General features: G+C 36.7%; 3 protein-coding genes across 5 annotated transcripts in view; 1 reads left to right on the top strand and 2 right to left on the bottom strand.

The window, feature by feature from the left end:
• Window positions 1-14,840, top strand: part of LOC131150491 (uncharacterized) — a 56,110-nt gene extending 41,270 nt beyond the window's left edge. For all 3 annotated transcript variants that reach the window (XM_058101221.1, XM_058101222.1, XM_058101223.1), the window contains 3 exons: window positions 838-1,054; window positions 2,711-2,775; window positions 14,164-14,840. In XM_058101221.1, coding sequence (XP_057957204.1) covers window positions 838-1,054; window positions 2,711-2,775; window positions 14,164-14,418 — 537 coding nt within the window. In that variant the 3' untranslated portion in view covers window positions 14,419-14,840. The remainder of the gene's footprint in view (window positions 1-837; window positions 1,055-2,710; window positions 2,776-14,163) is intronic.
• A 1,598-nt stretch (window positions 14,841-16,438) lies between these two features.
• Window positions 16,439-19,575, bottom strand: LOC131151535 (putative disease resistance protein RGA4). The gene is made up of 7 exons (XM_058102776.1): window positions 19,424-19,575; window positions 18,608-18,669; window positions 17,904-18,471; window positions 17,517-17,836; window positions 17,201-17,469; window positions 16,750-17,069; window positions 16,439-16,700 (listed from the first exon to the last, which is right to left on the bottom strand). Exons 1-7 carry the CDS (start codon window positions 19,573-19,575, stop codon window positions 16,439-16,441), a joined length of 1,953 nt encoding a protein of 650 aa, XP_057958759.1.
• Window positions 19,576-21,840: 2,265 nt separating this feature from the next.
• On the bottom strand, window positions 21,841-25,302 carry LOC131150490 (putative disease resistance protein RGA3). Its single transcript, XM_058101220.1, has one exon. The coding sequence runs from the start codon at window positions 25,198-25,200 to the stop codon at window positions 22,072-22,074; it is 3,129 nt and encodes a 1,042-aa protein (XP_057957203.1). The 5' UTR covers window positions 25,201-25,302; the 3' UTR covers window positions 21,841-22,071.
• Between the last annotated feature and the right edge of the window lie 2,157 nt (window positions 25,303-27,459).

The following is a 27,459-nucleotide window of genomic DNA, read 5'->3' as shown; positions in this document are numbered from 1 at the left end:
AGTGACTTAGTTACGATGGAGGGTAGTATAAGGGGTAGGGTTAGACCTAAAATAACTTGAGAGGAGATAGTGAGTAAGGATTTAATATGCTTGAATCTATTAAAAGAAATGGTCCATGATCGCATAAATTGGCGAAAAAAGATTCATATAGCTGATCCCACTTAGTGGGACTAAGGCTTGGTTTTGTTGTTGTTGTTGTTGTTGTTTTTGTTGTAAGTCCTTAATGGACTCAATTCCAATTGATTTGGGAATCCTAACACATTAAATAAAAATCCCAACATTAAATAATCCTAACATTAAATAGAATTCATTGAAAATCATAATAGATTAATTAGAAATCCCAACTGATTTGCGAATCCTATCATTAAACAGAAAATCCCAATTGATTTGGGAATCCTAACATGCTATTCCTATCAAATTCTCCAATGATCTGAACGACACTAAGGTAACTCAAAGGAATGGGTTCAGTGTTTGGAATAGTTCAAATCAACTCTTCAAAGGAGCAATCTTGTTGTTGATCCTTATGAAGTGTGTGCTTGTAGCTTGTATCTCAGTTTGTTTCAACTGATGAAAGTCTTATATGCTAAAAATATTCTTCAACGGCCTCATTTGTGCTGTTTGCTTCATTCAGGTCTAACCAAAGTTCTAGATAATGGCCATGTAAGCATGAGTGAAGACCTAGAACAGATTGTGGGTTTATTGCTAATTAACATGTTATTGAGCATTAAAATTTAAATTATTAAATAAGTGTAACAATGTTTCATGACATTGCTGGGAATTTGCTGGGGATTATTATTTTTTAGTCATATAATTTGGTATAGAAATCTCTTCTTTCAGGGACTAGGTTTACAAGTTGTGGACAAGGTTGAAGAAGCTGAATTTCTTTTGGCCCATGGTACTGAAGCCCTTACTCGCCCTTTTGGGAATGCTTCTCCCATGAAACTTGAAGATCTTGAGAAAATATTAGGGCAGTGTGCAGCTAAAAGGATTCCTATGGTGGTGGCAAATCCAGATTTTGTAACTGTTGAGGCTAGAGCTTTGCGTATTATGCCTGGTAAATATAGATCATCTGATGAGGATTACTTAATTAGTTTATTTCCTTGAAAATTGATTTCATTTTTCAATAGTGAGAAAATACACTCAGCGATGATGGATGGCATAATTCATGATTTAGATCTTATAATGGTTATCAACCATCAGGTAAAGACCGTAATGTGTTGCTTTGTCAGCTTTGGTTCCAAATTTTCTATCCATCATGAGACCTTTCAAAGAGTCTTTACTGTCTTGAAAAGATGGGTTTCACAATGTAAATTGTTGTATTCCATAGGTTTAAGTCTTAGACAATATTTATTCTCACTAATGGCATTATGGCCACAATGTCACATGAACAATTGTTAGGGCGTCATCAAATTGTTCTGTTTTATTTTTATTTGTTGCTTGGATGAAAGAAGAAATTTCGTTAAGGGAGAAAGGAGATTCAAAGTGGAATATTAGACATGCTCCTACAAGGAATATTAGACATGCTCCTACAAGAAAAGCAACAAAGGGGAAAACAACAAAAAAGAAGTAAAATAATAATAATAAATAAAAAACATCACAATGAAAGATCCTGCCAGTCTTGCTGAAAATCTGGAAATAAGTTCCCTCGAAACAATGGCACAGAAAGCTCAAAGAGAAGCAAAGAATCCAATCCTATCCCAAAGAAAGATAAAGTCAAAGAATGTCCTCTGAAAATGTGATTATTCCTTTCCAACCAAATACCCCTAAAAACAGTGAAGTCGGCCCCTGCCATGAATTGTTATCATTCTGACCCCTTCCAAACCCTCTCAAAGGAGTAAACAAGAAAGCCTCCCAAGTCTGGACAAAGAAAGATTTACTGAAGAAGTTCAAGAACCAATCAACATTGACACCCTAGAGTCCCTCATAGAAGAAGGGTGAATAACATCACATAAAGTAGAGAAGAAATCCCAATTACACTTAATGATTAATAACACTTCCGTAAGTTAAAAGTTCCAAGAGGCAAAATTCTTTTCTTCAATCATAAAAGAAGAAATAGGAGAGCATTATGTAAGATAGAGCCAAAAGGACGTGGGAAAAGAGGGGGAACAGAAACAGAAACATCTCTTGTTCATGCATCCTTCATAATTGGATATAAGAGCCATCTCATATGTCTTCATGCGTCTGACTGCAAGACACAGCATTATATGGCCCTGACAATTATTCATTTGGAAATAGAATTGCCCCTTAAATTTTGTATTTCTCATTTCGAATCTGCTGTTTCTTGACGTCTTCTTTTTTTTTTTTTTGGGGGTCATACTGAATATTTTGCATGCATTACTTTAACATTAGTCAGATTGTTTGACCTCAAAAAAGTTGGGATGATTGCTTTCTACTCATTCTAGTGAAACACAAGTCTGATGACACTTTGGAAGTACTGGTTCACTCCAGCTACCTGCTGCTAAATTCCTATCCCACAATTACTGCATGATAATTTATTTAAAATTATGAGCCCCCTGCGGCTGCCAGTTTTCTATTTTACATCCTCTTACACTTCATGCTTATATAGTAACACATTTGAAATCTTAATGTGCTTGGCACCTTTAAGATGCTTTCTAGATGATAGATTGTGTGCGTATTTGTGTGTTTTTTTCCCCTCATTGCATGATAGCTTCATATTCTTTTTTTTAAAGTTTATTACATATATCATTAGGTACATTGGCGGCCAAATATGAAGAGCTTGGTGGTGAAGTAAAGTGGATGGGCAAGCCTGATAAGGTGATGCAATTAGGTTATAATTAGTTTTGTTTCAACTTTTTTCCTTTTTCCTTCATAGTATCACACATTTCAGTGTGCATCTGCTCCCAAAAAATTTGGTATAATATGCTTGCATTTACAAATCTACATCAAATTATGTCTTCTTGTACAAAAAATTAGGAAGTAATATCTGTTCCTTGGTTAATATATGAGTTTTGTATTGCTTGAATTATCTACCAAAATGAAGAAGCAAGACAATTCTTATAAGGCAGCCCTGTGCCCAAAGCTCCTGTGCATGCAGGGTCTGGGGAAGGGGCAGATTCCGTAGATCACGATGGGTCTATTGTATGCAGCCTTGCATTTTTTCAAGAGGCTGTTTCCTGCCTCTAATCAGTGACATCACATGGTGATGACTTTACCGTAGTGCCTAGGCTCCCCTTCAAGCAAGAAAATTCTTATATTTCAAGATTTTTCAAATTATAAAAATTCCTGAAAGAAGATATATAGTGGAGTATGACATGATTTTCTGGATTCCTGCCTCTAATCAGTGACATCACATGGTGATGACTTTACCATAGTGCCTAGGCTCCCCTTCAAGCAAGAAAATTCTTATATTTCAAGATTTTTCAAATTATAAAAATTCCTGAAATAAGATATATAGTGGAGTATAACATGATTTTCTGGATTCTTGGAAAGTTATGAGCAAATCTTGACTTATTCTCATCAAATGAATGTAGTGCAAATGTTGTTATGATTGGGGTGACTTGATTTGCAAGTTGCAACTGTGATTGCATCTAAATATAGGTTCTGAATTTGCATAGAGAGAGAGAGAGAGAGAGAGAGAGAGAGAGAGAGAGAGAGAGAGAGAAAGTGAGAGAGGAAGAGCAGAAGTGTGAGGATAACAAATCGAAAAGAATCCTAAAGTCTAGGGTGCTTCTTCTGTGATCATGTATTTAAATGTTTAAATGTAGTATTTATGTGTACATCTTATTAAATTTCACTATGGAATGCAATCTCTCTCTTGAAAAACCTTCTCTGTTCTTTCCCATAGTATTACACCATGGAATCGTTAGAAAATGTCAGTAGAATTATGCAAGCGTTTGATTCAGATTGAAGGAAAGACCTTTAACTGAGATTGGACAAAGTGGGGAAGAATCTGTATTTATTTGTGCTTGAAGATAATCAGAATCACAACAGGTGAGTGAGGTTTCCTTCAGGTGCCGCAAAATATTTTTTTGATGGGCTGTCTATTCCCAATTGGTTGGGAAGAGGATTTTGTACCGTTCAATTGTATAGCATGCTGTATCGGTTGATGATTTGCCTAACGAAGGTGGGAAAATTTCTGGAGTTAGTGTTGAGGTGGACAGGGAAGAGGTATTCACTATTTGATTTTTGTCCCTGGTGGATCTAAAGGTGATGGGTGGCGAAGTTTTGAAAATGAGTTATGTGAGTTGGAGTTGGTTAGGGGTCTCCATCATGAAGTCGGTGTCATATTTGAAGCTCCACAGTGACATAAACTATTGTGGAATCAGGTGTTGGCGCAGTGAAGAATGTAAAAGTGGCAATTTGCCTTGGAGTCAGGGTGTCATTCCAGGGAAAGGACAGATCTGCTGTCAGTGTGCTGGTGAGATGCGACTGAAGGATTCTGCTCCGAAAATGTCAGTCCTTGTTCGGAGATGATGACTCCTACAGTCAAGGTGGCTAGGGTTTTGGATGGAATTGTGAAGTTGGTAGATGCACCTAGGATTTCTCTTGGGGAGGATGAGGTGTGGCTGATTGGGCAAGGGAGCTAATTGATTATATTGGACTTGGGCCATAGGGGTTAAAATTATAATCTAAATGGCTATACTTTTGAATTGGCCTATTTCTTTAATGGTACGTATTTGAATAGTTATTGGGAAAAAGGGAGCCCTTTTCCTCTTCTAAAATGGGCCACTTCTAATGAGCTGGCCCATATTCTAAATGTTGTTTTCTGACCCTGGGAGCCAGGTGCATGTCCATAGGTCTGATCAACCTTCTAATAAGGGCCAGGGGGTTTCTTTTAGGGGGATTTTATGCAGTAGAGAGGCTCAAGAAGATTTAAGGGACAAACATGAGGAGGACTTTTTGGATGGCGGTGTTGGGTTGAGAAGGGAGAATTAGCCAAAGATACAAAGGCTGGAATCTCTCAGATGGAGCAGGAAATTTAGTCAGATGGAAAGCAGATTGATGGGAGTCTTAATAAATAACAACGGTCCATGTCAAGAAGTATGTATTTCCAGTAATATACATAATGGAATTGAATGTGAGATGGCTGTAGTTATAAAGATGTACGAGCTCTGATCAGCAAGGAAGGAGGGAAAGATAAGAAAAATATGCTTGCAAACAATTGTACTAATTCAAACTTGCGGGAGGCAAATTTCTATAAATTGATTACGCTGGGAATTGTTATGTTAAGAGGAATGTCAACATTGAACTAATTGTGACAGAGAAAAGAGTAAATCAAATTCAGAGGGAGAGAATTGGTGTGATATCTCAGAAAAAGGTTGTGAATTTGATAGTAATTTGGAGTACAAGTTTGAATCTTTGGATGCATTGGGGAATTTTTCTCATGTGCCCTGGTTGAACGTTGAGTGGATGTTTCTATCTTTGGTTTGGGTGAGAATTTGGTTGAGTAATTAGATGTAAGGATGGGATACTACCTATTGCTGTGAAGAATATTAGTGAGCAGGATATCGCTGTGAGCAATCAGTGTAAGGATGGGATACTACCGACTCATGTGGAGAAGATTAGTGAGCAGGATGTTGTTGTTCAAAATCTTTTGTATAGAATGGAATTGTGGATGGCTGACATTGGAGGGTATTGAAGTTCAATTGGATGGGGCTAGAAGTACAGCAAATAAAGGTCAGTGGGAAAGAGCAAGGAGGATTTGTTGGTTTTTGTTTTTCTTTGTTTTTAGTTTTATTTTTTATTTTTTTATGGGTTTTCTTTTGTTGCTGTTGTTTTATTTATTTTTTCCTGGCTATAAGGATCTTGTCCTCTCCTAGATTGTAATTTTCTTGATGTTGTGCCTTAATATATTTCTTTCGTGATTAAAGAAAAATGTGTACATGTTATCATGCTCAATGGTTGTTAAATATGGGATATAAAGCACAAATAACATATAGGGATTTATCTCCTCGTCCTCCAAGTTTGAAATTATTAGCTTTCCCATTTTAATAGGATTCAAATTTCTGAAACACTTGCCCAGCTATGTCTCAAAACTTTCTCAATTACGTCTGAAAATTCAGGGGGGGGAAAAAAAAACTTAAAACTCTTGCTAAGAATAGGGGTGGCAAAATGGATCGAAACCCGACAGGTGACCCGTGACCCGCCCGTTTAAACCGGATTTGAGTTTAATTCAAGTTGACCCGTTTATAAATAAGTCAATCCAAACCCGACCCGTTTATTAAACGGGTTAGACAGGTTCGGGTGGATGACCTGTTTATATGAATATATATAAAATAACTTAACCAGCCCATTTCCATTCCATTGGGCATTTGCAGATCATAGTTCCGTTTTTCCAGTCTGCAATATTCTTCAGCTCTTCGCATGTGGCCATTTCCAGTCAGAAATCCTAAATTCGTAGTCCCTCTTGGTCTCTTGGAGAGTTGGAGTCTTGGCCTTCTCATTCCTTGAATCCCCATTTCCCCATTCCTCCAACTAGCCAAACCTTAGCCACGGCCCAAATAGGAAACAACCCAAACCCTTACCTTGTTCGCCCAAAGATGAAGACGAAGATGAAGAGTCGAACGACTTGAACTTTTAAAGACTTAGAAGTGCAATCGGCCTCTTGAGCCTCAGCTGAAGTGCGTGCGGCCTCTTGGGTGAAGTGCGATATGCTTGAATGGCTAAATCCTTGAATCCCTGATTATCTGATCTCTCCGTCTCTTGGTCTACGAAGGAGCAAGTGAAGGTCCAAAGGACTCAAGGCGAAGACGAAGTTGAAGATTAGCCTCTCAAGTGTCGGCCGAAGTGCGATTGGACTGAATCCTTGATTCTTTCTCAACTCTCGATCTTTGAAGGAGCAGAGGTCCGTGTTAGGAATGGTGTAGTACCAAGAGGGGGGGGGGGGTGAATTGGGTGTTTACAAATTTAACCTAATGCTTTAATAATTTCAATCACAATTTAAGCACGTGATCAAACTATGAAAATGCAATCAATATTCACAATAAATATGAACAAATATAAATGTGCTTGATTTAAAGAGATTAGGGAAGAGAGAATAAAAACCCATATTTTTACAAGGTTCGGCAATCCTTGCCTACGTCCTTGCCTCAAGCAATCCACTTGATGATTCCACTATGCACTCCTTCAATAGGTAGAGAAACCGTTACAATTCCTCATTCAATTGGTGGAGCTACCTCTCTCCTTCACTAGGTGGAGGTGCTTCTCTCCTTTACTTAGGCGGAGTCACCTCTTTCCTTCAATAGGCGGAGTTGCCTTTATAGAGTGGAATCAATAAAAATAGATTTACAAAGAATGTTCCTCAAATGAGCTAAGCACAATGAAAATAGCAAGCTAATAAACTCTCAATATGATTATGAAATGAAGCTCAAGGAATAACTAGATGGTGAGCACTTGAAAAATAAACAAAGAAATTGCAAAGTGCTTGAGAAAGATTTTCAACAAAAGATCAAAAGCTTGGATTTGTATGATGGATCTATATCTCTCTTTCTTTATTTGTTTTTTATTTTTATTTTTATTTTTATTTTCTTTCTAAAACAAGTTAGAAACCTTGTATTTATAGGCAAGATGGTCTACTAGCCGTTTTGTGGTCGTCGTGCTTTGAAATTAATTAATTATTTTGAAAAATAGCCGTTTCTAGTCATTGCGGCTTTCTGCCGCGATTTTCAGTCGATCGAATTGAGACTCAGTTGCCCAAATTGCCTAGTTCGGTCGCCCGAATTCCATGGAGATTTTAGTCGCGAACACCCTTCAGTATATGGAGCATAAATTTTGCTAAAAAAACTCCAAATAAGGCGATCTTGGTATCAACAAAAAGTTAAGAAAAAATCCCACAACTTTCGTGTTGAACATTTTTGAAGATGGGAAGTTATTGATAGAGAAAATCGCACATCAAGGCGGCGGCAGTACAAAGAAGGGGGTTTGGAGAATCTAGTTTTGAGGGTTTTCATTTCAAAATATATTTTAACACTTTGAAATAATTTTTGCACATTTTAAAAAATAATTTTCAATGAAATATAGAGTGCCTATAGTCCAATTAAGGTCACCTATGAGCTTCTTCACATAATCAATGATAGTGTACTCACATAGGTCTTATTTGCAAAATACATGAAAGAAATTCTTTTCATTCTCCAAGCTTGGACTTCATGAACTCCATAATCATAACCATAGTCTTCAAGCTTGGTCTTTATATGCTCCATGTTCATTGCCAAATAACATTGTCTTATATGCTTCAAGGCTTTCCAATTTGCATCATGTATTGTGCTTAATGCCTTAATACCTGTGTACATACTTAGTTGCACAATTAGGTGCATTGGTTTGTTAGTATCAAAATGGGATGAAACCTAGTAAAGCCAACAATCTCCCCTTTTTTTATGATGACAAAAAAGGAGCAAAATGAGGTAGCCTTGACAAGGCTCCCCCTCACAATATGCATAAACATAAGAATAAGTAATGTAAAGCATGTTAGGCATATTGAGATTAAGACTTAGAATTCAAAAGTATTTTGCTCATAATAATTCTCCCAAATTTAATTTTCCCATATTTGATCGTATTACCATTTTGCTTATAATTCTTCCCCTTTTGACATCAGCAAAAGGCGTCATCTAAACAAAATCTCCAAAAAATATAGTATGTCTTTAGAAGAATTTTCAACTATTTCTTGTAAGCTTAGACTTTTGAACTTCATGACATAAATTTAAATTTCATAATATTTCTAATACCAAATGTCATGAATGCTTTTAATTCTCCATCTTGCGCCTAGAAGTTTCCTTCTTTTGATATTTTCAATTGATAAGATTTCCATTTTTGTTCTAAGTTCTTTTCTTGCCATAAAATTTTCATTTTGTTCTATGCTCATTCAGCTTTTGAATTCAAAGCATAAGATTTTCAATTTTGCTTTATGCTCACTCAGCTTTTGACTTCAAAGTATAAGATTTTCATTTTTCTTCAATACTCACAAAGCATAGGATTTTCAATTTTTCTTCTTACCCAACTTTTCAATTTTGCTTTTAAAATCTCTCCTTTTTGATCTAAGGTCAACTATTTTGCATTTTACTCTACATTCTCTCGCCTTTTGATCCAAGACTATTTATTTTTGTAGTTTTGTTCAAAATTCTTCCTTTTTATCTAAGATTATTCATTCTGCATTTTTGTTTTAAATTCTCCTGCTTTTATCTCAAAATAAGATCTCTATTTTCCAGAATTCCATATTAGAACTCCATTTTTCAGTTTAAGTTCTCCTAGCTCATTTGTTTATTTTGCCTAATTTCCTCAATTAAAAATTTGAATGTTTGCGCAAGTACCATATGCAAATGACTTTTCAATTTACTTATTGGTGCATAGGTTTCTTTGAAATTGATACCTTGTTCTTGGTTGAAACCTAGTGCAATCAACCTAGCCTAGTTGTGGCCAACAATACCTTTTTTATTATTGTTTTTGTTTCCATTTAGTTCCTATAATCATGTGATCAATAGGCCTAGGAACTAACGTCTCATTTCGTCTTTAATTGCACCAAAAATATTATTGGGTTCTAAGGTTGCAGAACAATTGCCTATGTTTTAAAGTGAAGAGCGAGGAGTTACCCTATGTAAAGATTTACCAAGTGTTTGATAAAGGGTCGAAAGTTGATTAGGGAGTATGGAATTTTTTAGGGAGTATGGACTTTTTCAAAAATAAGCATAATATTTTTATGCTTGTGGTTTAAGCATGATGAGTATGTCCTAACTATTTTGAGCATTTAAGAGTATATGAATTTTTATTTATTTATTTATTTTTATGATCAATGCTCTTGTATTAACAATGACTAAGGTATTTTTCACAGATTAAGCATAAAGGGAATATTTTATTACAACTTGAATTCCTTAGAAGATGCCTCTAATTTGATCATGGTAGGATGTCTTTTAGGAGCACTAGTAGATTTCTTCTTAAGAATCGATCATGATAATCATTGCTTATAATCAGGTTTGGGAAGGTTTTACTAGTAAAGTTTGACATGCTAAATTATAAGTGATGACTGAATTTTCATTTTTGGATTTTGATCTATCATTAATGTTTCCAGATGAGTTTAGGGTTGGATGGTACATAGTACTTACGTTATGATTAATTTCCTAAAGCTCAAATCTGTACAATGGACAATATATGCTATACTTTAGATATTCATATTTAAGCATAAAGCATTAAGAATTATATTAACTAAGGAAGACACCTTTGTCCATCGAAAGTGGGATTTACTAGAGCATGCTTTTGAGATTTTATTTAAGGGTAGATGAACTATGTTATTCATCTCAGAAATACGAGGTTCCAAAAAAATTATTTTTATTGTAACCCTCAAATAGGCTAGTTAAGCCCTTGACCTTTACTTTGGACATTTTGGAGGAAGGATATAGATTTATGTGGAGACACATGTCCCATTAAAGCATATGCTTTTTCTTTCCTTTCTAGTCCTAAGCTAGCATGCTATCTTATCCCTTGAGCTATAGCTAAAACTTTCATATATTAACTAATCAACAATGATATATACAGTCAAAAGATCATATTGGATTTATCATTTGAATTTTTCATATTGGCTTAATTCTTTAAAGTCCTTAGTATGGTAAATGTGTATACTGGGGATTGACATTTTGAGCACTATCCACTATCCAAGTACTTAGTCATCGCTATCCCCTTTTCATTTAGGTATGGTTAGTCTACTTACTTCTTAATAACTAATCCTAAGATCTAAGGAAGAACTATTCTAAGAATTATGTAATTGTTTTTGGCACCCATTCTTCCTTGCGTCCTAATGGATTTGTTTTCTTGACAATCCATACCATCTTCCTTTCTTTGCCTCTAGCCCCTCTAAATGGGCAAGTGTATTGAATGTGCCCTTTCTTTTCACAATATGAGCAAGATTTGTATGCATGTGAAAGATTTGACTTATTAATCCTATTTTACTTGATGAGGCATAAAAATGACCATAGGATTTATAAGATGAACTCGAATCCCTTTTGAAAAAGTTATTTCTTTTAACTTCTAAGGATTTATTGGAGTTATCCTTTTCACTAGTAAATTTGGTAATTATTTTAGAATAATATTCTACCTTTCTCTCTAAGCTAGTGATTTTCACATCTTTTTCCTTTTCAAGAGTGACATGAGATTCTTTTAAACTTTTTAATTCCTTTTCCAAGCTTTCATTTTGGTTTTTCAAAATTGTGTTCTTTTTAGACATTTTAACTAGAATCCTGTGAACCTTAAATAATTATTTTTGTAGTTCTTCGTAAGAAGGCATGCTTTCATCACAAGAATTATTAGATGATTCATCACAGGATTCATTACAATAATTAAAAGAGGTAGAGGGAGAGACGTGTACCTCTTCATCGTTTAATGCCATCAAGCAACAAGTTGCTTTTTCTTGATCACTTGAGTCCGAATTTTCCCAAGTGGTGGCCTTCTCCTCTTCCGTTCTATTAAATCCATTTGTATCTAAAGCACAATATAAAATATTCATGACACTAAAATTGATTTGCATTAATTTAATGTCATTTTCATCCAATTCATTTTCTAGTTTGGGAATTTCATTATTATTAATAATTTTCATTAGCACATAATTCCCTTGAACAATTACTCTCTAATCCATTGTTTGGATAAAAATGCTCATTCTTTGTTTCGAGGAGGTGTAATTTACACCACAAAACATTATAGGCCTTGAAGAGGACTAACAACAAATACACAAATATGAGCCATGTGATCTTTATACAAAAACTGTTAAGCTTATTGTAACCGAGCTCTGATACCAATTGTTAGGGATGGTGTAGTCCCAAGAGGGGGGGTGAATTGGGTGTTTATAAATTTAACCTAATGCTTTAACAATTTTAATCACAATCTAAGCACGTGATCAAACTACGCAAATGCAATCAATATTCACAATAAATATGAACAAATATAAATGTGCTTAATTTAAAGAGATTAGGGAAGAAAGAATAAAAACCCGTATTTTTACAAGGTTTGGCAATCCTTGGCTACGTCCTTGCCTCAAGTAATTCACTTGATGATTCCACTATGCACTCCTTCAATGGGCGGAGAAACCTCTCTCCTTTTAGTAGGCAGAGAAACCTTTACAATCCCTCATTCAATAGGTGGACCTACCTCTCTCCTTCACTAGGTGGAGACACCTCTCTCCTTTACTTAGGCTGAGTTGTCTCTCTCCTCCAATAGGCGGAGTTGCCTCTCTCCTTCAATAGGCAGAGTCACTTCTCTCCTTCAATAGGCAAAGTTGCCTTTACAGAGTGGAATCAACAAAAATAGATGTACAAAGAATGCTCCTCAAAGTACAATGAAAATAGCAAGCTAATACACTCTTAATATGATTATGAAATGAAGCTCAAGGAGTAACTAGATGGTGAGCACTTGAAAAATAAACAAAGAAATTGCAAAGTGCTTGAGAAAGATTTTCAACAAAAGATCAAAAGCTTGGATTTGTGTGATGGATGTAACTCTTTTTTTTTTTTTTTTTAAATTTTTTTAAAACAAGTTAGAAACCTTTTATTTATAGGCAAGATGGTCTACTAGCCATTTTATGGCCGTTGGGCTTTGAAAGAAATTAATTATTTTGAAAACTTGTCGTTTTCTAGTCGTTGCGAGCTTGCGGCTTTCTACCGTGATTTTCAGTCGACTGAATTAAGACTCAGTTGCCCGAATTGAGACTCGGTCGCCTGAATTCACTGGAGATTTCAGTCGTGAACACCCTTCAGTATTTGGAGCATAACTTCTGCTAAAAAGCTCCAAATAGGGCGATCGTAGTATTAACAGAAAGCTAAGAAAAAATCCCACAACTTTCGTATTGAGCATTTTTGAAGATGGGAAGTTATTGATAGAGAAAATTGCATATCAAGGCGGTAGAAAAAAAAAAGAAAAAAAGAAGGGGATTTGGAGAATCTTTTTTTAGAGGTTTTCATTCCAAAATTGATTTTAATACTTTGAAATAATTTTTGCACATTTAGTGCCTAGGGTCCAACTAAGGTCACCTATGAGCCTCTTCACATAGTCAAATGGTAGTGTACTCACATAGGTCCTATTTGCAAAACACATGGAATAAATTCTTTTAATTCTTCAAGCTTGGACTTCATGAGCTCCATAATCATAGCCATAGTCTTCAAGCTTGGTCTTTATATGTTTCATGTTCATAGCCAAATAACATCGTCTTATACGCTTCAAGGCTTTCCAATTTGCAACTTCTATTGTGCTTAATGCCTTAATACCTATGTACACACTTAGTAGCACAATTAGATGCCTTGGTTTGTCAGTATCAAAACGAGATGAAACCTAGAAAAGCCAATAGTCCGTTTGAAGGGCTGAATTGCTGTTTGCTGAAGCTTGAACCCTAGAGTGTTTTTTTTTTTTTTTTAAATTATGTCATTTTATAATTTATATGAATTGTTTTTTTATAAAACGGGTTACCCGTTTATTAAATGGGTGGGTTTGGGTTTACATATTAGTCACCCGTTAATAAAAAGGTCAACCCCAATCCAAACCTATTTAATTCCGACTCGTTAACGACCCACCCGAACCCAGCCCGTGGACCTGTTTTGCCATCCATAGCTGAGAATGGTCTTTTTATTGGTAATAATTGTGGTGTAAAAGACACGGACCTTCTCTGAGGTTTAGCAAAAAGAAAAGGACCTCTCCTTAGGTTTCAAAAATTCTAGGAACCTCTTCTAAGATTTCAAAAATTCCACAGATTTCACATGAGACTTGTTAAAAAGACACAGATCTCCCCTTTTATTTGGCAAAAAGACAATTTTTTGAGGGGCATAAGTGTTCCAATAATCAAATGTCAAGGGTGGTTTGTAGGATTTTTGAAACCTTAGGGGAGGTACTTTTCTTTTTGCCAAACCTGAGGGGAGGTTAGTGTCTTTTGCCCTAACTTTGTGCTTGCATATTTGTCGTTGTCGTCTGACAAACTTGATTATTAAGATTTTATGTGCAAATGTAGGCTAAACTTTGTACCTTTATCTGATGATGCATGCTCAAAATGGCTTTACCAAAAAATGGATATAATTATTTGGCTAGAATAAATATTTTCTTCCGAGTTGCTTATAAAAGGATATTGTTTTCTGAGGAAGTTAGGAAAGGTGCATTGGTATAATGCTGCATTATATCACTTCCTTTGTTACATACAACCCATATACTACATATTGGTTATACTTTTATTTGTTGGTACTATAGATCATATATGAATCAGCTATGGCTGTGGCTGATGTGGGTGCTGCTGACTGTATTGCTGTGGGGGACTCTCTTCACCATGATATAAAGGGTGCAAATGTAGCTGGTATTCATTCTGCATTTATCACTGGCGGGATTCATGCTACCGAGCTAGGACTTGGTTGTTTTGGAGAAGTTGCAGATTCATCTTCTGTACAAGCTCTTGCATCCAAATATAAAGCTTATCCATCTTATGTGTTACCTGCTTTTACTTGGTGAAATCTCTCAACTTAGTAACATTAATTAAAGGGAAAAACCAATCGGAAATCTGACAAATTGTCAATGCGGAGGACCTTCGGATGAGTTCGAATTACTATAATATTTTGTCCATGAAGTGAGGATGGGGATTTTTTCAACGAAGTTGGTTCTAAGCAACAGCTTCTTTTATGCATATAGAGCAAGGAGTTGCAAGCAAGGTACATCAAGGATGGATGAACTCACTCTAATTTCTGTATGTTCGAACTGTAAATGTTCATGCTCTTGGTGTAATAACTGTTTAATTGGGATGAACTTGTTAGCCAAGTAGTCTACTAAGAGAAGCATGCCACTCTTTCTCTTGAAAAGTTCTCATCTTCACCCAATGTTTGGTACACTGAAATGGAATGGATTGATAATGAATGATGCATTCAATTTGAACAAAATTACGTCATCCTATCAGTGCATTGTTGCTTCAAAATTCCAAAACTCTAACCCTACAATTAGGAGTATGGAATTCGGACAAAGAAAAAATATTGGGTAAAATTGTATTAAATTTCTTCCAAATCCACAGAATCCAAATCTAAGATATGAAATCCATAACACTACTTAAAAGTATACACTGTTATTATAATTTATTGTATTGCATCTTCTGATAGGTCACAAGAACAAATTAAGGCACTGAATGTTATAGTATGCTTGGAGTACGCTTGCTTTGCTTCAATTAAGGAAAACAATCATAAGCAATCAAAATTATGCAACTGGCAGTCATAAGCAATCAAAATTCTGTAATGAAACATGTAATATACTTAAAATACAAATACATTTCAATCTTTATTAGATACTGGATCATTTGGCATCCTGAACTTTTATTTCCACAAAAAGCATCCAATCTTCTTGTTCATACATGCTCTGAATTGTTATGCTACAGGTTATTGCTTGAGATAGCTTTGATGTTGGTATTCTGCAACACATGAGCTATACATCAGTTAAGAAGACATGATTTGAGGGAATATACAGGGACATCACTGAAAGTGTTAGGTTATGTTTGATTACCACTCTACCTGAAAGCTTAAACTGTTAGGTTGTGGGCTAACAATGTGTATCGAGCTTTAGCACTTCCCCGTACGTGCAGCTCTATAGCATGCAGAGAGAGATACACACAATAAGTAACACATTATAGGAAATACAATAACTTTTTTTTTTTTTTTAAACACAACAAAATAAATTAGGGCAACAAAACTAGAATCTAGGACCTCTTGGTAACCAGCTCTGATACCATATAGATTATGATTTTACCTAAAAGCTTTGCTGTTAGGTTATGGGCCAACAATATATATCAAGCTTTAACAGGTTGAAAAAATGAAAATGCTACTATAATTAGCTCATGATTCCTCTTGCAAGGAAAACTAGTGTGCCATATAGTTAGATAATGCAAATTGAAGACTTAATTTTTATTTAAATGTTAAGACAATTATTATATTTGGACGAACAACCTAATAGTTAAAGAGTTTGAAACTTTTATGTTAGAGGTTTCCGGTTAAGACCTTAGAGGTGAAAAGGGATATGAAATGGGAGATTGACTATCTTTTGTTGTGTATTAGGCATCCAATAACAATATATATATGTGTGTGTGTGTGTGTATACATATATATATATATATAAAATATCATTGTACCAATTTGACAAGAAGGTATTTAAGTGAGTAAAGTGAGGCAAGTCTACTTGCATGCATGCACGAGGAATAAAAAGTTGTTCATAATTTTTTTTTTGTTTTTCCAAAATAAAATAAAATATGGAGATGAGAAAAAAAACTAGGCATGTAGTTGAATAAAATTAAAAAGGCCTCTACCAGTCATCCCAAAATTGGAATCCCGGGAGGGTTCTGGCCACTCACAGGAATGGATACGACCCCCTACCTGGTTGGGACACACCCAGATCCCAATTTCCAGAAGTTAAATAATTTCAAGACTCTTAAATGATTATTATGGATTGAGTGGGTAAAGTAATAGCACATGTACCAGAAGACTTGCGGCTGATCAGATCATCCTGAAATGTACTTGTTTGGGATATGGACAATCGTATGGCACTCAGGGCCAGTTTCCTCTCCACATTGTTCTTCTGAGAGGCGACACCCATTAACATACAGCTGCTGCAATTGGGAAAGGCATTGCATGGATTCTGCTGAAGGCAGGTACTTGAGATTCTTGCAATCCACAAGGTCTAGCTGTTGGAGATTTTCTGGCAGCCACTCTGGCCGAGCTTCCAGTCCATCAAAATCCGTGAACCCACAAACACAAAATGTTCTGGATAGAGAGGTGTGGTAGACACTTGAGCTTAGGCCATCCCAACAACGATACTTCTTCAAGATGGGATGCGTGGTGATTGTGGTGGTGCTTGGTGTCGATGCTCTTGCTGCTGCTAGTACTAGCAATATCACCAGCACAACTACTGCAGAGAAGAAAAGGGAAAGTATCCACCTCCTCCCAAAACCCTCCAATCTTCAGCTCCTTCAAACCCATGAGGCAGCATATTAGCCTTTCTGGGAAACTGCTCAATCTTCGGCAACCAACAATATCTAGAGTTGACAGGAAATGCAACTGAAGAAAACCAGCTGGCACAGAATCAAGTTTAGGGCACTCCCATGTCCTCAATTCCTTGAGACCTACAAAATTCTAGTCCACTAGGCAAAGATGTCAATTCTTCACATTCACTGATGCTCAATTGCCGGAGGTAGGCTGCACCACCAAGGCCCTCTAAACTCGGAAGGATGGACTTCATTTTCGGCAATTCTTTATCCCCACACCTGAAAAAGCATCATCACCGAAATCCATGGTAGCAACACCATGCCACCCTCAGAGCCTTCAATACTCAAGATTTTCAGGTTTGAGTTGGGTTTCTGGCCTTCCCGTACCTCATCGTCATGATTCATGATCCTGCTGTTGTTGACATCGGTGTTTCTGCTCCATCGGAGCTCCAAGCTGTTGATGTTCTTTCTCTGCAAGTTCACATTTTTGGCTTCTTCTTTATCTCCCTCAGATGCTCTAGATTGCAGATCCTCAGTTCCCCTCGAAGCTTGTTTTAAGATCCCAACTTTTCAATTCAAAAATCTCTCTTCTGACCCATCACAAATACCCATAATGTCTGTAAATCAACCAACTGGCCCATCTCAATTGGCGCCTCCTTTATTAATCTCCTGGCGTTGGTCTCATAAAGGCACAAATGTCTCAAATTGATCAATTTTCTTAGTTCTTTTGGTGGCTCCTCCATGCTCTTGCAGTGCTCCACATTCAGTGTCTGCAAATGGTACAGCTTGGCAAATGAATCGGGCAACCTTTTGATACTAGTGCCTGAGATTTCAAGGTACTTCACATATTTCGCCATCCCAATTGAATCTGGCAACTGTTCAATTCCAGTCCCACTGAAATCTACAACTCTCAAGCTGTTTATGTGAGTTAACTTGTCACCAATGAAAGCTCTTGGAACAGCTCACTAGAAAATTAATGTACTTTCGAAACTCATCTATTTCTTTCATGGGAGGAAGCAGTACCCTAGCCGTTAGGGTTTCATCGAACACCTTCATATTCCTCAAACGCTGGATTTCGGATCTTAAAAAATGATATGGAAGATAGTGCAGGAGATCATGCTTCTTGCACCTTTTGATGTTACCTAATTTATCCTTTTCAATGTCGTGAAACAAGGAATTCCTTAATAGAACATTGGAGTATTCCTTACCTTTGTCTTCCATCTCCAATTTGCTCCCTTCAAATGGCTGAAGAAATCCTTGGGCTGCCCACAGCTGGATTAGTTTTGCTTTATCTTTATGATGCATAGAACAACTTGCAAAACATTGTTTTAGAGACGGTGGCGACAAATGATTAAAACTCAACTCTAAGATAGGCATGATTCTCAGTTCACTATTAGGTGATTCCCATATGTTTTTGATTTCCATTGCATACCACTCGCTTTCAATCTTCTTAGAGTACATCAACCTTCCAGGCAGCCTTAGCGCCAATGGCAAACCACTGCACCTTTTCAGTAGCCATTTTCCAATGCCCACCAAGTCAGGGGTCTCTTCTGCTCAACCACTCGCAATGCTCTCTGTTTAAGGTTTAAACACAATCCATCTATCATCATCTGTTAGCCCTGACAAGCGATGTGTGGAATTTGTTTGCATGGCTGATACAACCTCATTGCTGGACCAAAATCTTACTTCCATTCGAAGCACCAATTCCTAACAAAGCATTTCTCAGGAGATCCCAACTTTTTGGATCTCTGCACCATGCATCATCAAGCACAAGCAAATATTTTCTGCCATATAACACTTCTTTAAGCTTTTCTACTACGGCTTGAATATCAGAAATCTGAAATTTCTCTCGTGAGATATTCCCCCATCTCATTTAAAATCCTTTTGACATTGATAGCATTTGAAACTGTAATCCACATTCTTTACTTAGCACCAAAAATGCCTCACCATATTATCATTATTATAAACTTTCTGTGCCAGGAATGTCTTCCCAACACCCCCCATTCCCACTATGGAGATGATCGGTAGGTTGTCACCGTGTGACCTGGAGGTCACGGGTTCGAGGCATGGAAAAAGCCTCTTGCAAAAATGCAGGGTAAGGCTGTGTACTATAGACCCATTGTGGTCCGCTCCTTCCCTGGACCCGGCATACGCGGGAGCTTTGTGCACCTGGCTGCCCTTTTTTTTTTTACTTTTAAAAATCTTGGATACATTCCGATCCCTTCCCACAATTGTTGAGTCATCAACAAAGGGATGGGTCTCCCTGCAAGTCTGATCACCAACTGCTGCTTTAGTCATATTATTCAAATGTAGCTGATCTACAAGTTGCAAGTTGTTTGCATCTTTAGTGATTCGATTCATGCTCCTATTGATTGCTTGTAACTTTAGAAACCATCTTTAAATGGAAAATGACAGGGTTGGACCATGAAAAGAAGTTGTGCACCTTTTTCTTCGTATTATTTCGGATAACTATCTTATGCAAGGAATTTCTCGTATGCAAACTTATCCAGGACATCCTCAGCTTTCTCAACCATGAGTTTAAGCTGGTATAGCCAAAGTCTCACATACACTAGATCTTGCCATCGTGCCTCAGCATCATGCAGCTTAGCTTGAATCATGAGTAGCCGTCTGTGCAACTTTTTCAGCTCTCCCATCAGCCCCCAAGCTTTGCTGACTGATTCAGCTGAAAGTGCAATTGCTTTGGTTAGGATTGGCTCGGCAGCAGCAGCAATGAAAGCTTCAGTTGCCACCTTAATTTGCTGTGCTTAAGGATCTAGTTTGCCTTCTGAAAGAAAGTTTGGGGAGTGTTGGTACTGAATTATTTGTGATATGTGAATGCAGAGGGAATAAATAGGTAATTAAGGGTGGAATAATTGGATGAGCCGTCCTAATTTTCTCGCCAGCAAACTATGATTGTGACCAAATAATTAAAAAAAGTGTTTCGTTGCATTTTGATTGGATTTTCCTTTGTAGTTAGTAATCCTCTTGATCCCAAAGTAAAAAAAAAAATTGAGCATAATTTAACACTCAGAAATTGCATGTATTATTCTAAGGATTTTCCTACCTGATTTTTTTGCCATTTTGTGGGATGATAAGCTGCAAGAAACTTCATTCTTATACAGTTGGAACAGGTTGAAGGCGCATTGTCTATTCTATGGTGTTCATTCAGCCAAATCAAGATTAATTCATGTGAATATTGTATTTCATTTACTGAATCAACAGAGTTTTAATGTAAATTTATCAAATTGAATCAGAATATCAATAAAATCAGCTTAATGAAGAATCGAAGGATAAATGAGTCTGTTTGGTTATGAAAAACAATTTCATTTTTCATTTTTAGATTTTCAAAGAATTACAAACAAATGTAATTTATTTTTTGGTTTTGCAATATATTTGTAAAACAACTAGAAAATAATAACTACGAGTTTCGTAAATGAGTAACACTAATAATCTGTTGCAAAGAGACCTTCAAAGCGTGATTTTAAATAGCAGCCACGACGTTAGTTAATACCATTATGCAATGATTTTTCAGTTCTATTTGAAAATTTGTGTGAAACACAGCTCCTTTTCATCCTTCACACAGAAAATTAGTGCGAATGCATTGGATGTCTTGTGTATGCTAGGAGCTTAGGATTATTCATGACTCGAATTGGGTCAGATTGAGTGCAAATTTCCAACCGAACCAATTCGGTTGGTTTGAGAGAAAACTCAAACCTACCTTGAATTGTGTTAGATATAGATTGAATCGATTTGTTACTTGGTAGATTGGATCAAGTTGATGATTTAGTTTTATATTTTTAAGAAGCAAATAATATAGACAAGTATTAAATGCTTGAGTTTTATAATTATTATATTTGTAGGTTGGTTTTAGTAAGAGTATTCAAAATGAGGTTTCATGGTGTATGTTGTTTGCAAATGATATTATATTAATTGACGAAACTAGAGACAGAGTAAAGGCTGAGTTAGAATTATTGAGAGAAATTTTGGAATGTAGAGGCTTTAGGATAAGTAAAAATAAGATAGAATATATAAAAATGTAATTTTAGTAATGATAGGCAGAATATTAGAGACAAAGTTAAACTTGATGATGAAGAAATAAATAGCACTTGAAGATTTCGATACCTTGGATCTATTATGCAAGTTGAAGGAGAAATTGAAGATGATGTAATGCATAGAGTTAAAGCAGGTTGGGTAAAATGGAAAAGTGCTTCAAGTGTGCTCTGTGATCGTATAATATCCTTAAAGTTGAAAGGGAAATTTTATAAAATAACTATAAGACCAATTATGCTATATGAATCAGAATGTTGGGTAACAAAGAAATATAATATCGAAAAAGTAAAAGTTGTCGAGATAAAAATGTTTAGATGGATGATTAGTATAACAATGAAAGATAAATTAAGGAATGAACATATTTGTGGTAAGTTAAGTGTAACTCTTATAGAAAATAAGATAAGGGAGGAACGACTCAGATGGTATGGACACTTGCAACATAGGCCACATAGTGCACTTGTGAGGAAAAATGACTTAGTTACTGTGAGGGCAGTAGAAGAGGTAGACCTAAAATAACTTGGGAGGAGATAGTAAGGATTTAATATGCTTAAATTTATCAAAAGAAATTGTTCATGATCGCATAAGTTGACGGAAAATGATTCATATAACCGATTTCTCATAGTGGGATTAAGGCTTCGTTCTGTTGTTGTTGTTGTTGTTATATTTGCAGGTTGGTTTGTTTTGAATTGCGCAGGGAACCAAGTGAGGAGTCAAGAGATGCCCTATCTGGAAAGGGGATTGAAAAATGAAAATGAAAATGAAAATGAAAATATAAATTAGAGCAATTTTTGTCAAAGCTTATAAGCTTTGAGGAAATCAAAGAAAATAAAAGAATAAAAAATATAACAAATCACTCAGTAAAAATTTAATTTCTCCAAATAGCTAATATTTGATTCATCTTGTTTTTTGAAGTAAAAATCAATCAGCAATAGAGGTTTCTGATTAGAACGTTATGAGGAGGTGAATGGGGATAAAAAAAAAACAGAGAAAAGAAAAAGAACAGACCTTCCCAAAAATTTGAATTCTGGGTTTGTTCTTGCCACTCACAGAAATGGACACGACCCACAACACCCAAAATTGGAATTCTACGGCTGATCAGATCATCCTGAAAAGTACTTGTTTGAGATATGGGCAATCTTGTGCCAATCTGGGCCAGTTTGCTCTCCACATCTTTCTTCCAAAAGGCGACACCCATGAACATACAGCTGCTGCAATTGGGTAAAGCGTTGCATGGATTCCACTGAAGGCAGGTACTTCAGGTTGTCGCAATCCACAAGGTATAGTTCTCGGAGGTTTTCCGGCAGCCACTCCGGCAGAGCTTCCAGTCCACCAAATCCGTGAACCCATAAACACAAAATGTTTAGAGGAGATAAGCATGGCAGAGACTTGACCTTAGGCCATCCCAACAACGATACTTCTTCGAGGTGGGACGCACGGTGGTTGTGGTTGTGCTCAATGGCGATGTCGGTGCTGCTACTAGTACCAGCACTACCAGTACCACCGGCACAACTATTGCAGAGGAGAGTAGGGAAAGTATCCAGCTCTCCCCAAAATCCTCCAATCTTTAGTTCCTTCAAACCGACGAGGCAGCACAGTAGCCCTTCCGGAAAACTGCTCAATCTTCCGCAACCAACAATTTCTAAAACTGAGAGGGAATGCAACTGCAGTAAACCAGCCGGCACATATTCCAGTTTAGGGCACACCCGTATCCTCAATTCCTCTAGAGATCTACAGAATTCGAGTCCACTAGGCAAAGACATCAATTCTGCACATTCGCTGATGCTCAATTGCTGGAGGGAGGCTGCACCACCGAAGCTTTCAAAACTCTGAAGGATGCACTTCATTTTGGGACAATTCTTTATCTCCAACACCTGAAGAAGCATCATCGCGGACATCCATGGCGGTAATGCTGTGCCGCCCCCAAAACCTTCAATACTCAAGATTTTCAGGTTTGAGTTGGGTTGCAGGCCTACCAATACCTCATTGTCATGATTCATGATCCAGCTGTTGTTGCTGTCGGTGTTTCTACTCCTCCATTGAAGCTCCAAGCTGTCAAGGTTCTTTCTCTGCAAGTTTGCTTTTTTGGCTTCTTCCTCATCCTTCACATGCTCTAGATCGCAGATCCTCAGTTCCCCTCGAAGCTTGTTCAAAGATCCCAACTCTTCGATTTGAAAACCCCTGTTCAGACCCACCACAAATACACGTAATGTCTGCAAATCAACCAACCGCCCCATCTCAATTGGTGCGTCTTTCATTAGTCTCTCAGCATTGGTCTCATCAAGGCACAAATGTCTCAAATTGATCAATTTACTTAGTTCTTTTGGTAGCTCCTCCATGCTCTTGCAGTGCTCCACATTCAATGTCTGCAAATGGTACAACTTGGTAAATGAATCAGGCAACCTTTTGATGCTAGTGCCCGAGATGTCAAAGTACCTCAAATGTTTCAGCTTTCCAATTGAACCTTGCACTTGTTTAATTCCAGTCCCACTGAAATCTACAACTCTTAAGTTGTTACTGTGAGTTAACATGTCGCCAACGATAGCTCTTGGGAATATTAAGCTGCAATTTATGTTCTTCCCAAACTCGTCTATGTCTTTCATAGGATGATGCAGTACATCAGCTGGAGTTGGTATGGTATTCTCAAACGGCTTCGTATCCCTCAAAACCCGAATTTCGTATCTTAAAATATGATAAGAAAGATGGTACAATAGATCGTGCATCTTGCACCGTTTTATATTACCCAATTTATCCTTTTCAATGTCATGAAACAAGGAATTCGACAATAGAATGTTGAAGTATTCATTACCTATATCTTCCATCTCCAATTTGCTCCCTTCAAATGGCTGAAGGAATCCTTGAGCTAACCACAGCCAGATTAGTTTTTCTTTCCGAATGACATGATCTTTATAAAGCATAGCACAACTTGCAAAACATTGTTTTAGAGATGGTGGCGACATATGATTAAAGCTTAACTCCAAGATAGGCATGATTCTCAGTCCATGATTAGGTGATTCCCATATGCTGTTGTTCTCCGTTGAATACCACTCGCTTTCAATCTTCTTTGAGTACATCAAGCTTCCAAGTAACCTTAGCGCCAGCGGCAAACCGCCGCACCTCTTCACGAGCCTTCTTCCAATGTCTACCAAGTCAGGGGTCTCTTTTGCTCCGCCGCTAGCAAATGCTCTCTGTTTAAACACAATCCAGCTATCATCGTCTGTAAGCCCTGATAAACGATGCGTGGGATTTGCTTGCATGGCTGATACAACTTCATCGCTGCGGGTGGTTACCAAAATCTTACTTCCATTTGAAGCACGAATTCCTAGCAAAGCATTTCTCAGGAGATCCCAACTTTTAGGATCTGTGCACCATGCATCATCAAGCACTAGCAAATATTTTTTGCCATTCAACACTTCTTTAAGCTTTTCTACTATGGCTTGAATATTAGACATCTGAATTTTCTCTCCCGTGATATATTCCCCCATCTCATTTAAAATCCTTTTGACAACGATATCATGGGAAGCTGTAACCCACATTCTTTGCTTAGCACCAAAATGCCTCACCACATTCTCATTATTATAAACTTTCTGTGCCAGCGCCGTCTTCCCAACACCCCCCATCCCCACTATGGAGATAGTGAGTAGATTGTCTCCGACTTTGGTGGGGCTAAGTAACTTGTTCATTATCTTGGATACATCCTGATCCCTTCCAACAATCGTTGAATCATCAACAAAGGGATGGGTCTCTCTGCAAGCTCGATCATCAGCTGCTGCCTCGGTCATATTATTCAAGGGTAGCTGATCTACAAGGTGCAAGTTGTTTGCCTCTTTAGTGATTTGATCCAGCCTCCTATTGATGAGCTTAACTTTAGAAATCATCTTGAAATGGAAAATAACAGGGTTGGACTGTGAAAATAAGTTGCGCACCATTTCCTTCATGTGGTTGTGGGTAACTATTTCTTTCCGGAATTTCTCGTATGCAAACTCGTCCAGCACATCATCAACACTTTCAACCACGAATTTAAGCTGTCGTAGCCAAAATCTCACGGACTCTTGTTCTTGCTGCCGTTTCTCAGCATCATGTAGCTTTGCCTGAATCATGAGTAGCTGTCTGTGCAACGTATTCAGCTCTTCCCCCAGGCCCGAAGCTTGGCTGATGTATTCAGCTGACAGTGTGCTTATTTTGTTCAGGATTGCCTCGGCAATTGCAGCAATGAAAGCTTCAGCTGCCATCTTAATTTGCTGTTCTTACAGATATGGTTTGCCTTCTGAAAGACAGCTTGGGAAGTGTCGTGGTACTGATTTATTTGTGATGTTTGAATGCAGATAATTTGGTGTGGAATGTGGAATATGTAGATAATTAATTGTGGAATGACCTTGAAGGCGTGTTGTCTACGATGGGGCTTCTACCCAAATTACTAAATCATGCGAATACGGTATTGCATAAACTGAATTAATAGAGTTTTTATGTAAATTTATTTGATCGAATTCGAATCTTGGTAAAGTCAACTTAATCAAAATCAAAATTGGATGCGTAGTTTTGAAAAGTAATATTTTTTTTTTTTTTTTAGTTTTAATTTTATAAGTGGTTATAAAAAAAATGCAGCCTATTATTAGGTTTTACAATAGTTGTGTTAAATAACTAGAAAATAATTAGAAATCTTGGTGGAAAATAGTTTTATTTTTTATTTTTAATTTTTTAAGTAATTACAAGATGCTATAATTATTTTTTAAATATCTAAATTTGCATACGAAAAGCTGGAAAACACCATTTTATTATTTATAGATTTTTTAATTTGTTCTGTAACGATTGCGAAGTGAGGATGAGTATTCAAATAAACTCTCTTCCACCTTCTTAATTTTTTGCACTAGCTTTGTTCAGGATTGGCTCAGCAGCAGCAGCAGCAATGAAAGCTTCAGCTGCCACCTTAATTTGCTGTGCTTAAGGATCTAGTTTGCCTTCTGAAAGAAAGTTTGGGGAGTGTTGGTACTGAATTATTTGTGATATGTGAATGCAGAGGGAATGAGCAGGTAATTAAGGGTGGAATAATTGGATGAACCCTCTTAATTTTCTGCCAGCCAACTATGATTGCGACCAAATAATTTTTTAAAAAGTGTTTGGTTGCATTTTGATTGGATTTTCCTTTGTAGTCGGTAATCCTTTTAATCCCAAAGAAAAAAAAAATTTGAGCATACACTCAGAAATTGCATGCATCATTCTAAGGATTTTATTTACTGAATCAACAGAGTTTTAATGTAAATTTATCAAATTGAACCAGAATATCAATAAAATCGGCTTAATCAAAATGGAAAGATAAATGAGTCTGTTTGGTTACAAAAACAATTTCATTTTTCATTTTTAGATTTTCAATTAATTACAAACAAAATGTAATCTATTTTTTGGTTTTGCAATATATTTGTAAAACAACAGGAAAACAATAGCTACGAGTTTCGTAAATGAGTAGCACCAATTATCTGTTGCAAAGAGACCTTCAAAGCATGATTTTATATAGCAGCTGCGACCTACCCCCACGGGCATGGTGCGGTGGAAAGACAAAGAGTATCGAGGGTTCAATTTCAGGTAGATACACTCATGGAACCAGCGGTATCTATGAATGATGAGAATTTATTCTATGAGTCAGCAAAGATTGTGGATGGTAATGGAGATTTGTCCCTGGAATCGAGTTGACCGAACGTTCAACTAATGCATAGAATTCATGTTCGCATTTCTAACTTTACCCTGATCAGCGAGACTTGAGGGCAAAGGACGTTGATCCGTAGGTTTGGTGCTGCACCAGGGATCCGAATGACTTATTAATGGCTGTAGTTCTTATGTAATAAAAAAAAAAAAAAAATTAGCGACCTTGTGTATACTAGAAGCTTAGGATTATTCATGTCTCAGAGTTTGATCAGATTGAGTGCAAATTTCCAACCGAACCAATTAGGTTAGTTTGAGAGAAAACTCAAACCTAACTTTAACCGTATTAAATATATATTGAATCGATTTGTTACTTGGTAGATTGGATTGAGTTGGTGATTTAGTTTTATTTTTTTAAGAAGCAAATAATATAGATGCTTGAGTTTTATAATTATTATATTTGCAAGTCGAAGCCTCCAAAACTCTGACGATGGAGTTCATTTTAGGGCAATTTTTTACCAAAATATTATTAAAAAAAAAACACAAATATGAAGGAAATTGGGAAAATTTACACAAATGTACCCAATCCACTTTCCAAAAGTCGGTTTGAGCTTTAAAAAAAAAAAGTCAGCGCAATTCTTGACTACCAAAATAAAAATAAAAATTAAGAACCGACTTTCCAAAAGTTGGTTTCGGCTTAAAAAAAAAAAAAACATCAGCTGCAATTCTTGACTCCCAAAAAAAAAAAAAAAAAGAGAACTGACTTTTCAAAAGTCAATTCTTGACTCCCTCCCCCCAAATCAAATCCCCCGCCCCCCTAGTTTTGCCCCTATGACAACCCAAATAAAAAGGCA

Source organism: Malania oleifera, chromosome 3, assembly GCF_029873635.1.
Source record: "Malania oleifera isolate guangnan ecotype guangnan chromosome 3, ASM2987363v1, whole genome shotgun sequence".
Lineage (NCBI taxonomy): Eukaryota > Viridiplantae > Streptophyta > Magnoliopsida > Santalales > Ximeniaceae > Malania > Malania oleifera.
The sequence above is the reverse complement of the archived record's forward strand: the minus strand, read 5'-3'. Positions and strand labels throughout refer to the sequence as shown.